The sequence below is a fragment of the Sinocyclocheilus rhinocerous genome, unplaced genomic scaffold (genome assembly GCF_001515625.1).
Source record: "Sinocyclocheilus rhinocerous isolate Xijiao unplaced genomic scaffold, SAMN03320098_v1.1 scaffold1381, whole genome shotgun sequence".
In the NCBI taxonomy this organism is placed as follows: Eukaryota; Metazoa; Chordata; class Actinopteri; order Cypriniformes; family Cyprinidae; genus Sinocyclocheilus; species Sinocyclocheilus rhinocerous.
In genome coordinates, this window is record NW_015654074.1 from 259,744 (window position 1) to 272,589 (window position 12,846).

Here is a 12,846-nt window from a genome sequence, read left to right on the forward strand (position 1 = left end):
ATTTAAAAGAAATGTCTTTTAATTTATAGTGTGTATATATATATATATATATAGTTTTTCATGAATGTATTTTACAACAAAACAAAGAGCAACGTAACATTTGACCAGACTTAGTCCTACACTTATTCACTTATATTTGTTCCCCACTAAATAATGTTATTTCACTAAATGTTTAGATTTTATAAAATTATTGTGCACTCATGATTTTTCTAGAAATAGTTTTGCTGCTGAATTATTCACTAACCTAGTTTATAATAGTATTTTTGTCATAGGTTATGATTATATATATATTTTGTTTCAATTGTTATTTTTCTTTCAAATGAAGTTGTCTTTATTTAGTAGATTGTGTTAAACACACACAAGAGTGATGATCAAGTCAACACAGACGTATAGAAATTCTACATTTATAAAAAAAAAAAACTGCTGGTATCTGATCGGTATCGGCCGATATTCAGAATTTTTGGTATCGGATCGGTTCTGAAAAAATGGTATCGGTGCATCCCTAGTAAACTAATTTATTTCTGTGATGCGCAGCTGTATTTTCAGCATCATTACTCCAGTCTTCAGTGTCACATGATCTTCAGAAATCAGTATAATATGCTGATTTGTTGTTTGCTGAATAATATGCTGATTTTTATATTTGGTATAATGTCTGCTAGAATGTTAAAAAATGTTCAGTGTTAAATATTTAAAATTGTTCTGTAGTTTATTTTTTTGTTGAAAACAGTAAAAAGCACATTTTGGCTACTTTATGCAATGGTGGAAAAAAAAGAGCAAAATGCATGGGGGAAACACGTGCTGGTGGAATTGTAATTTGGGTCATCCCTAGTTCCCAGACGTGAGGATACTCACAGAGCGCCAGGAAGCTGTGTCTGGAGTTCATGAGCGTCAGCACCCTCCTCAGCAGGTCTCTGGTCATGATGTAGCTCTTGATGTGGTACGTGTGATGCTCCACGCAGAAGGTCAGCAGCTCCAGGATCAGAGCCAGCAGCTGCGCCGTCTGGAAGTTATCTGACACACAGCACACAGACAGGCTAGAGGTCTTCACGGATCCACTTAGATCCAAGTGCGGGTTCGGGTCCAAAACCTCTACGAGTGCCTCGGACACGGGTCGGGTCTCGGATACTTTAAAATAAATGTGCTTTTTCCTGCGTGTGCATGCAGGGCTTCTTGTTTTTTGTGCGCAGAAGCCCTTCAGCGGAGATGAGGTAAATAACGTTGTTAAATCCATGATTTATTAGGCTCTCCAGTGTTTCCCCTAGGTTTACAGCTTTGGGGGGATGAGGATGATTGACTATCTGTCCGCTGGTGGGAGTGTGCTCACCTGTGTAGGGCCCAATGAAATCAGTTTTATTTTTTCCCAAATAATCAGTTTTATTTTTTCCTAATTCCGTTTTCATTTTTCTGGATTCTGCTTTATTCTGGACTCCTTTTTAACAGTTAAATAAAATTGTATTAATCAAATAGCATGTCTAATTAATTAAAATCATGAAACACAATTTCACATCAACTTATTAAAAGTTTTTTTAAAAATGCATGCTTAGGGCCCTATGAAATTATTATTTTTTTTCTCACCTTATGTTTTATTGTTACAAATTTCTCTCTTTTAGCATGTCTAATCATTTGAATGCATAAAAACTACTTAATTTATTCAAATGTATTCTTAAAATAGCCTTATGAAAGGCTTTTTTTTCCTCAGAAATTCTGTGTTGTGTATTTAAATTCTTCTGGTTATCAAATGAAGGCATAATACATTCATTTCATTTATCTTTTAATTATTGAAAATTAATTTTTTTGGCAAACAAAGGGGATTTCCTATTAACAATAAAACATGGAAGAAATGTTGTGTGATTATTCCTTAAATTAAAGTTTTAATAATTTTAGTAGTAGTACTAATATTATTAGTAGCATTATGTGCATTCGACTGAACAATATCTCTGGCACAGTGTCTTCAAGTTAAACCGAACTTTCACTTTGACGGGTTGCTGTGAATATCTTTACATTTGTGTGTGATATGAGGCTAGTTTTACTCAAATGAAACAGAAAAATGCTCATGAAGGTCCTCCCGGAACGCCCCGCTGCGCTGTATCTTGGTCTCTCATTGGCTGGAGGTCATCACTGATGTATGTTTCAGTCAGAACTCATTGCACACAGCAGGATTCTGAATCGCCGACAGCTCCAGATATTTAGCATGCCAAATATTTCACGGGTGTCTGTGACGCATCGGTGATTCCCTCAGATCGCGTCTTTGATAATTCACACTGCGTGACTGTCACTCGCGTGAACGAGCACAGATTTGCCTCCAATTTCGGGCATTTGACGGTGATTTCGCAAAACCTGTCGCCGAGTGAAAATCAGAGCTAAAATCATGCAGTGTGAACACGGCATAAACGAAACTGTGCGTCTGCGCCATTCACTAACACAGACACAGAACATGCAGGATTCATGTTTAAATAGTCTGTTTGTGGCTTAATATTTACAGATACTAGTCCATGTTTAAGTTTAATCACCTACTTTTGATTAATTCATTTAAAGTTTGACAAATTCCATGACATTCCGCGTTATACAGTAAATTCTATTTTTATGACTGGATTTTGCGATTCCGTCCTTGTTTTCCGCATCGCAGAAATCAAAGAGCCCTACCTTTTGAGTGCGCGTGCATGTGTCTCTCTCTCTCTGTGTGAGTGTGTGCGTGTGTCTCTGTGCGTGTGTCTCTCTCTCTGCGTGTGTGTGTGCGTGTCTCTGTGCGTGTGTGTGAGTCTCTCTGTGTGTGTGAGTGTGCGTCTCTCTCTCTGCGTGTGTGTGTGTGCGCATGTGTGCGTGTCTCTCTCTGTCTGTGTGTGTGTGTGCGAGCGATACAGAGAGCAGAGGAGAATTGTAAATGCGCGACCATGTATAGACAGAAATGACATGCCATCGTGTAAATAAAATAAATAACATAAGGCTATTTAGTTTGTTTAATAAAACAACAAGGTATAGACCTGTTCTATAGGAAAGGTAACCTTGAATGACTTCTGTTGTGATCTGGCACTATAGAGAGATTAAAATTAATGGCGCGCCCCTCTAATATAATGGCAGGGGAAACACTGGCTATCACGTTTATTTTTCAAATCCGGTCAGACCATATCCAACATCAAAAATGTAAAGTAATAATAAATAAGTAAATAAATGAAAGTAATGGAGCAGCGGCCAAATCAGTGAGCAGGACACTGGGACTTTTCCTGACCGACTGCAGCGCAGCAGGCTGTGCACACATCAATGCGTTTACGTTCGAGTCCAAAAATAAATGCCATCGGGTCGGACTTAGGGCTGCGACGATAAATCAATGCAGAATCGATTGGTGGATGGATTCCGAGATCTTCCGAATGCATGGCGATTCTCTCTAGAATGGATTCTGAGCTTAGATTTTAACAGCAGATGGCACTCTACTCTAGCTTTTATCCACACACTCAAACGCTCATGAAGAAGAGCTGAAGAGCACTTGTGCGTTCGGCTGAGTCTGTAATTTCACCTCAAGCAGAGTACAGCTGTTTCTAAAGCATGCAGCGCCATCTGCTGTTCAACACTAAGCTCAGAATACACTCGAGAAAGCATTGGGAAAATCTCAATCGATGCCGAATCATTTCTCCATTCGCGATGCATTGATTTATTTTCCCAGCACTACTCGGACTCGGGTCTAATTTCATCAGGGTCTGTCTCGGGGCGGGTCTTTCTTTAAAAACAGAATTCATGCAGGTCCCGAGAAGACCTCTCGAGCAGACGGGAGAGGAGCGAGCTCAGGTGAGAGGAGACGGTACCTGGACACACGGGGTTGGGTTTAGCCGCTCCCTCCGTCATATCTGTGGACAGACAGACACGTGTTGATATGTGCGCTCACAGACGGCTCACTGCAGCAGCGGAGCAGGCGTGTGTCTCACCTGGGTCCTCCTCGCCGGTGTTAGCCAGCAGTGGAGCAGTCAGCACGTGCATACAGTACTTGTAGAAGAAGCTCAGGAACTCACTCTTCTCTGCTTTCTGTCCAAACACACACACACACACAGAAGTGACTGAGGATGCTCTTCTGCTCGTCCAGGCACAAGTGTGAACTTTGGGAAAGGGAGGTGAGTTTCTGGCGAGTCAGAAGTGAAAGTGTTAGCTGTGAGAGCGTGTCAGGCTGTACTCACGCTGGCCGGAGCGAGCATGTTCTCGGGGTCCATGAGGGTCCTCAGGAGCCCCATGAGCTGCACTGCACCGCCCAGCTCCGGGTCCGAATCACAGATCATCTGCTTGATCACCACGTTAATCAGCAGCACGTCCTGAACACAAACACACCCGCTTCATGATGCACTGTGACTTCAACTCTTAAATCCCAAATTAGATCTCTTAATCTGAGCTGTTTTCAACTGACAGGCGAATAAAGCCTCACTAAACATGGTTGTAGCAATGCTTCAAGTTTCACATTTTACATTCTGGTCATTTTATCACGAAGCCATTTCGGTGCTCTTTATTGTGTTGTGACAGATCCCTGTATAGACGTCAAAATACAGAATGATGTTTTACTTCATGTTTTACCTGTTAGTGATGTCTTAATGGTTTTATGCATGTCTGAATAAATCCATCATGAGAGTCATTCTGTAAATGATTTCAGCAAGAAACTCCATTATCTCTGTTCCTGTATTTTTGTATTCACAGTCATTACTTCACCAGCATAAATATGGAGAAAGAGTGGACAAGCCTTAATATTAACATTCACATATAAACACTGATCAACACACACACACACAAGTACAGCTGAGTGTCCATTAATGAAGTTACATGTTGATCAATGTTTATAAACGCCTAGATTAAAACTGTGTGGAATACACAGCTCCATTTATATGGATTACTTTTACAATGTCTTTTTAATGTGTGGAATTCTGCTTTGTCTTTCAGTGGATGGACAACAATAAAAAAAAAAATATATATCTTCATTTGTGTTGTGAAGATGAACTAAAGTCTTGTGTCTGGAATGATATGAAGGAGAGTAAATGATGACCATTTTCAGTTTTGGGTGAACTATTTCTTTAAGACAAAAGCAACATTTCCTGAAATATTTCTAAATGAATTAATCCAGAGCAGAGTGGAACTGAGAGCTTGTGAATCAGAATCTGCATCAACACTCAGCACCAGTAGATGCCACAGATGAGGAACTGCTGCTGTATTTCAATGATCTGCAGCTCATCGATCCTGGAGAGTGCAGCTTGTTTGCATGACACATCCACACTTCAGCTCTGATCCACATCAATGTCTTTATCCTGCTCATGCTCACGTTACACAACATTACACAGTCACATCGTCTGGCCCTCACGCCAAACATCTGCTTATTGTTAAACAAGAGCTGGAGTGATTACCGTATTGGCCCGAATATAAGACGACCCTGATTATAAGACGGGGGCCAGATCTCATCGTTTGACATATACCAGTAACAATCAGTACCAGTCTTCCCGTGATAATAACAACATGTTGACATATTTCTGTGTGACATGGCGGACGTGAAATTGAGGAGGAGTTTATCGCTAAACGAGGAGCTCCTTCTTCAATATGGAACTGGTTTGGTCAGGGCTGTGCGGTGCACAAAAAATCTGTCTGAATAAATGTACTACAGTAGCATGTGTGCGATACAGTTCTGCATGTGTATGAGTCTGTTTACAAACCTGTTGTCCAACAAAGATATCATTTATTGACATGCTTTTTCTCCAAATTAACTTCATAACATAGTCGAGTGTTTGAAATAACTTCTTTTTGTGACCAGACGTGGTTTCATATTACAGAATGATAGTATTATATACAGTGATAACGGCTATCTCGATTAGCATTGCATTATAAATATACTTTCCTTATAAAAATACCAAAGATTGCTTGAAGAACACAGATAAACCATATAATTTGTGCAATCGTATGTTAACGTTTCCCCAGTTAAAATTTCTCTATTTGCGTTTTATTCAGCGATATCTGGATGCCTTTGTCCATATTAGGGATTTCCTGGAGCGTTGTCAGTGTTATTACTTCTGTGATGCATACGTGGAGTTTCTGTGCAAGAGCGCCCTCCGGCTTCCAGTATGAATTAAACAGTCTTTACGTGTGTACTCAGTAATGCTCACAACACCATATTTTGGGTAAAAATAGGAAACATAATACTTTTCTCTAAAGAAACAGAATTTCCTGAATTATCATCATTGATATCGTTATCGTAATAAATGCCGGAAATTATTGTGATACATTTTTAAGCCCATATCGCCCATACCTACTCACCATCACGATCTCCAGCGCCGGTAAGATGCCCAGATTGGCCAGCGTTTTGAAGAAGGCATCTCTGTTCTGTGGCTGCAGCGTTTGTGAGAAAGCACAGAACTCCTTGAAGAAGTTCACCTGCAGACGTAGAGAAGACAGGCGTGAACCCCTGGCGTGCGTGTGTGTGTGTGTGTGTGTGTGTGTGAGAGAGAGTGAGAGTGAGTGTGATGTACCAGCTCTCTCCTCTTGCTGTCCTCTGTAGCTTCATCTGTGAGCTGAGCAAACACCTCCGTCAGGAACTTCTCATCCTCCTGAAACACACACAAACACACACACACAGCATTACACACACCACAGGAGAGCAGCACTGACACACACACACACACCACAGGAGAGCAGCACTGAAACACACACACACACACACACAGCGTTATACACACCGCAGGAGAGCAGCACTGACACACACACACACACACCGCAGGAGAGCAGCACTGACACACTCTCATACACACACACAGTTACATCATGATAGATTTTTGTTTGCGTCTGAATTGAGGTAGAGTGCCTCAGAACTGACCGACACCAGAGTGTTAATGATTTAATCGTTACTATAATTCATGGATTCTATAAATCAGATTCACATTCACATTTCAAGCATATTCATTATTCATAAAAACCAGCTGAGTGGAAGCATTAATCTGAATTCATGTCATGTCTATAGCCATTATGATATCTATTATATGGTCAATTTAACAAATATGCATCAGCACTAGGAGATCAGAGTGACTGATATAAAGGCAGTGGACAGCAGACGACAGCACATTTAATGACAGATAGTGAACAACATGTACAGCACTGCTTTAGTACATATTTACACTATAAATCCTCTGCAGGCTCGCAGGGTATTAATATATCATTTGAAATATGATGCACGCCCAGCCGGTTTAAAGTCTATAAAAATGTGAGGATTCACGTCGGTTGAGTTGTTAAACAATTCGTGATACAGTTGGGGTGAGAGTTTATATGAATGCATCTCTGAGGGGAACTGACTTCTTTAGAAAAGTTCAGATGGTGTTTTCTTTTCATCTCCTCTCTGTATAATGCATATTAGTGTTCATAAGTGCAGCCTTAGTCTGTTTGAACAAAGAAATTTATTTGGATTATTTAAATTTTTTTTACACATTTAAATTTCACAAAGAACTGTGCAGCATTTGGTCTGAAAAGAACACCTTTTTCATTTAGAATTTGTCCTGAATCCCATTTTGTTGAAATAAATCATGAGAAAATCGTATTGTGAAATCAGTATCGGGAGTTGTATTGCATTGTGAGTTGAGTGAATTGTTACATGACTAGAAATACTTCATTTGAAAATAAATCTATTTAAAAAAAATTTTTTTAATTTGATCTAAAGTATGGACCATTTTGAGATTTATTTTATATAGCAACTTATACTTAATCATTATTTAATCAATATTAATAATGTACAGTTCACTGATGTAGCACTGCTAAAACTTCATAAGCATCAATAACTTTAACATGTATTATTACATTAGATAATGCACTCTGGCTTCTGATTGGTCAATACAGCGCTCCAGCTGTGCTAAAATACACAATACAGTCACAGCCGTTCATAGCTGATCATCATTACTGATGTCTACATTAATAAAATTCGATATGAATACCCCACATTTCTGCCACAGTACCACGGTGCAGTTGTTACAACAGTAAACTCATGGTAAAAGATGTTGATTTGTAGATTGAAAAGTCTGTTTTATTTTGCTTCAAGTCATTTGTGTTCCTCACTGAATGCCAGCGCTTCACACTAGATCTCACAGCGCTGTTTAGTGTCGCGTGACCGAGACTCATCAGCGAGTAAATGCATCTGCTCTAGTGAGCTCGCAACCGCTGTGCTGCCGTTTGAACTTTGAGCCGAGTGGATAGACGCTCCATGTGGCGCAGTTCAAATGAGTAGTAGGGCTGAAACGATTAGTCGACATAAAAATATTTTTGTTGTCGAGTAGTTGCTTGATGTCATGTGAGCTAATGTAAGAGCCTGCAGTAATGCGGTTTGACCAGTGTGGCGCTGTAGCGCAAGACTGTAATTCAGCTCTCCTGATGCATTTCAAGAGAAGAAGACACACACAGCAGGCTTTAGAGCAAATGCAGCCGAACCTGAAGCTGCTGAGCAGCGTTTGGATCAATATGTAAATATATGCTGCACGCTTTCCTCTCAATAACACAAAAAACTGACCGCAGTGAGAAAGCAGCAGTTAAGAAAGCATCGGATTACAGTGATATGATGAGAGATCAAAGCTTGCTCTAGCTCAGGACTGTTTTGATTATCATAACCCTAGAAGGTATTTTAAGAGAAATTAAGTTGTGAATAAAACAGTTTATCCAAAAATAAAGCGTCTTATCGCTTATCTTTATTTTGATTCTTATCCATATGACTTACAAAGGCAGATGTTAGGCAGAATCATGTCTTTCAGTTACTTTTTCATATAGCTAATTAAATGGTGAATAAGAATTTCTCTGTCTGTCATCTCATTTTGTGTGCCAAATATATTTATTTGTATAAATTAATTGCAAAATAATTGTAATTACATAATATGATTTTCAAAAGCTGAAGTGATTACCTTTATTTATTTATTAGAATGTATTAACTCAATATTTTAACTAATTGTAAAAGCTGAATAATCAAAGTCTACCGATTAATCTGTGAAATAATCAACGATTAATTGTTTGATTAATCGATTATCAAAATAATAATTTGTTGCAGCCCTAATAAGCAGCACTGTTTTGTTCCGCTTTTGGCGCATAAACATTATATCAAACATTTATTGAACTCTTGTTATCGTTTTATCTAGGAAAACTATATTGCAATAATATTGGTTGTTGTTTTATCATCGCCACTGCAGGTCACGTCAAATCTTCTGCTACTGCGAGTACCAGCCAATCAATGACCACTGCACAGAGCCACACTCGAGCAGAAGTCTCTCGACACGGTAACGGTCATGATACGACATCTCACTCTGCAGCGACTTCAGGGTCATGAATAGGGTTGCAAATGGGCGGAAAATTTCCGGTAAATTTCCATGGGAACTTCGTCTGGGGAATTTTGGAAATATTCCAAGTTTGAAACTTACCAGGGAATTTATGGGAATTAATTGGAAATTTGGGGAAATTTATAAAACTATTATATACAAGCATAAATATAAACCGTTTGTTTGATCATAGGCTCTAATACAATACTATCTAAATCTAATACTAATACAAACTTTAAAAATGACATTTTTTTATTTTTGGGGGGGAATCTGTGATGCTTTTTTCAGGATTTATTGATGAATGAAAACTAGGGCTGCACGATTAATCGCATGTGATTGTCATGCGCATCTCGTCAGTAAAGCGGTTCTGTGATTAGTAGTAAATCTCCATCACGTGCTTTCAGACGGAGCAGCATTTACTACACAGAGCCATATGAATCGCCTTCGATTATGAACGCCATATTGCGTAGCTTGTCAGTGATCTATGGCTCGGTGTATTAAATGCTGCTCCGTCTGAAAGCACGTGATGGAGATTTACTACTAATCACAGAACCGGCTTTACTGACGAGATGCACATGACAATCACATGTGATTCATCGTGCAGCTCTAATGAAAACTTGTGAACAGTGTTTATTCAAAATATAAATCTTTTCTAACAATATAAGTCCTTTTTAGACTTCTGTTTTATTATTATCTCACCTAAATGTTTGTTCCAGTCTATGGTTTGTTCAGTCAGTGTATTTGTTTTTACAATGGTATAGCCTAATTTAGTTTCACAGTATATTACACACAGCACAAGGAAGTTTTAAACAATTTTTTGTTATAGTCATGTAATTTACATGAATACTTACCAAGATGGACATCTTGATATTTTGTATGCAGGATTTAAGAAATGATCTGTTCATGTTATGGAGAAAAGCACAGTGCATGTAGGGGGTGTGGCCTCACTAGCCCTGCGGTAAGTAGTGTGCTGTGTGCATGTGATTGAGCAGTGTGTAGGGTAGAAATTAAACTGAGATTGCATTAAATCAGGTTGTTTTAACCAAGATTATGCTGCAAGATTTTTTCTCAACTACATTTAAGTTCAACTGCATTTCGTTCTTCCGGTTTAAAAAGAAAAGTTGAACCGACGTCTTGAAAAGAGAGGTATATATGTGTTAATTTGCAGTGGCTGCAGAGTATGCCTCTACGTCATCAGTTTTCCGAGCTTTTCTCAGTATTATTCATGAGAATAAACTCTTATGATCCAATCACTGCGCTGTATTATGCATGAGGTCTTCTTACAGCGGAGAATTCAAATCAGATTCAAGTTTATGTGAACATATTTCATATTCTCTCATGCTCCGAACATGAACCAGCACTGTTCTGTGATTAGTAGTAAATCTCCATCACCTGCTTTCAGATGGAGCAGTATTTACTACACAGAGCCGTAGTTTACTGACAAGCTACGCAAAAAAAATAAATAAAAAAAATATGCACACGACAATCACGTGATTATGAAATCTTGCTATGATACTGACAGCGTAGCTTGTCAGTGAACTACGGCTCTGTGTAGTAAATGCTGCTCCATCTGAAAGCACCACATTTAATAACATGTTTTTACTCCAAACTCACTTCATAACGTCAGAGTGTTTGAAATAAATCCTTCTGTGAGATGATGAGGCTTCTTACACAGAATAAGACACGCAACATATTTCATAGTATTCTAAGCAGTGATAAAGGCTATGTTGATTAGCATTGCATTATCATAATAAGAACTCAGATAAATCATATAGTCGTGTGTTTATTAGTCACGCTGAATCAGTGAAAGCAGTTAAATCTTCTGTTTATTCAGCAACCACTATAGGAACTTCCTGGGGTTCTTCTGCGAGGCGTATGTTTCTCTGGCCTTCAGATGGAGATTTACTACTGATCACAGAACCCTGCTTCACTGACGAGATACACATGACTATCACAGCTTCTGTCTAATCGTGATTGTGATTTATCGTGCAGCTACTCTACTGTCCCGCAGCGTCACAGTTTTCAATTAACGGCGTGAAGCGACGCACCTGCAGCATGCTGACGATCTCCACTTTGTTGAAGAAGATGAAGGAGGACAGCGTGGACAGGAAGTTGTCCTCGAGGACGGAGTGTGTGGGCAGGATGATGTCCTGGATGTACTGCACGCGATAGGTCTGGTGGATCTTCTGCCGCAGCTCCGAGTCCCTGATGGGGATCACCTCTCTGAAGCGGGCCGTCTCGGTGAGGAACTGGCGGTGGCTCTTGGGCTGCAGCAGCGCCGGCTCGTACTCCAGGCAGCCCACCACGTCCATGATGCAGTCGTCGGAGAACATCACCTCCAACAGCGTGGCCTTGTTGAGGAGGAGCAGGCCGCGCACGATCTGGTGCAGCTGCTGCAGGCCCCGGCGGTCCCCCTCCTCCTCGCTCGCCCGGAACAGCTGCAGCAGCTTCCTGATGTACCCTGAGCTGAGCAGAGCGAGCGCCAGCTTCTCCCGCCGGACCGGCGACGGCAGCACGGACATCACCAGCTCCTCCAGCTCCTCCAGACAGCCTGGCTCGCAGGGGGGCAGCTCCAGCGGGTGACCGCTCTCCAGCATGTCCTCCAACCGCTCCTCCTCAGACTCGTCCCCGGGGTCCTGCGTGATCTCCACAGACGGATCCTTGCCCTGCACCTGCACACCACACACACGGCCGTCATCTACCAGCACTCCATTTGAAAAAATCCACCATTGCATTTTGTCCGTGTCGAGTACATTATATTTACATTTAGTCATTTAGCAGACGCTTTTATCCAAAGCCACTAACAAATGAGGACAATAGAAGCAATCAAAACCAACAAAAGAGCAATGATACATTGTTTGAACTAATTGTTATTGCCTCATTACTATATGCATTTAAGTCACTTTAAAGCTATTCTTCACTTAGGTCTATTTTTATTACCACAAAAAAAAGAAGAAAAAAAAAAAGACAGTTATCCGATTACTCGATTATCAGCATAATGACTAGTGAAGGCCCTAAAGATCAGACAGAGACCCACCCAGTGCTTAATTTGAGCCGGATCCTGTTCTGGAAAATGTCACGATTTTGGATTTTTGCATTCCGGTATTTGTTTTTAAAGATCCGGCATTAACAAGTGCATTAGATCGAGACATTGAAGGCGTGCATACGAGACAGAGCGATTGCGGGTTTATGTAGATGTATTTGGAGCATGATTTGTTGATTATGTATTGGTCCTCAACATATTATTGACCAATCAGCTTTCTTAAATTAAAAATCGCTCTCGTAGATTGGTTCTACTGCTTAACCCACTCTCTCCACTCTTCTGTGAGCAGCAGAACGTTTGGAGAGAGTGTAATAATACCAGAAATACTACCAAATAAAGTGAAATATATAATGTATAAACATTATAAACACTATAATCATAGTCTAGTTCCCCTCACTCCAAAACAAATCATTTAAATGTAACGGTATGCAGAACAGAGTGTGTGAGTGTGTGTGTGTGTGAGTGTGAATGTGTGTGTGTGTGTTTGTGTGTGTGAGTGTGAGTGTGTCT

General features: G+C 40.1%; 1 protein-coding gene across 1 annotated transcript in view; it reads right to left on the reverse strand.

The window, feature by feature from the left end:
• ppp4r3b (protein phosphatase 4, regulatory subunit 3B) overlaps positions 1 to 12,846 on the reverse strand; it is a 24,295-nt gene that overhangs the window by 9,552 nt on the left and 1,897 nt on the right. Inside the window, exons 4-10 of the mRNA XM_016523481.1 lie at positions 11,342 to 11,965; positions 6,483 to 6,560; positions 6,238 to 6,387; positions 4,164 to 4,295; positions 3,918 to 4,014; positions 3,798 to 3,839; positions 853 to 1,011 (exon numbers count right to left, since the gene is read on the reverse strand). Coding sequence (XP_016378967.1) covers positions 853 to 1,011; positions 3,798 to 3,839; positions 3,918 to 4,014; positions 4,164 to 4,295; positions 6,238 to 6,387; positions 6,483 to 6,560; positions 11,342 to 11,965 — 1,282 coding nt within the window. The remainder of the gene's footprint in view (positions 1 to 852; positions 1,012 to 3,797; positions 3,840 to 3,917; positions 4,015 to 4,163; positions 4,296 to 6,237; positions 6,388 to 6,482; positions 6,561 to 11,341; positions 11,966 to 12,846) is intronic.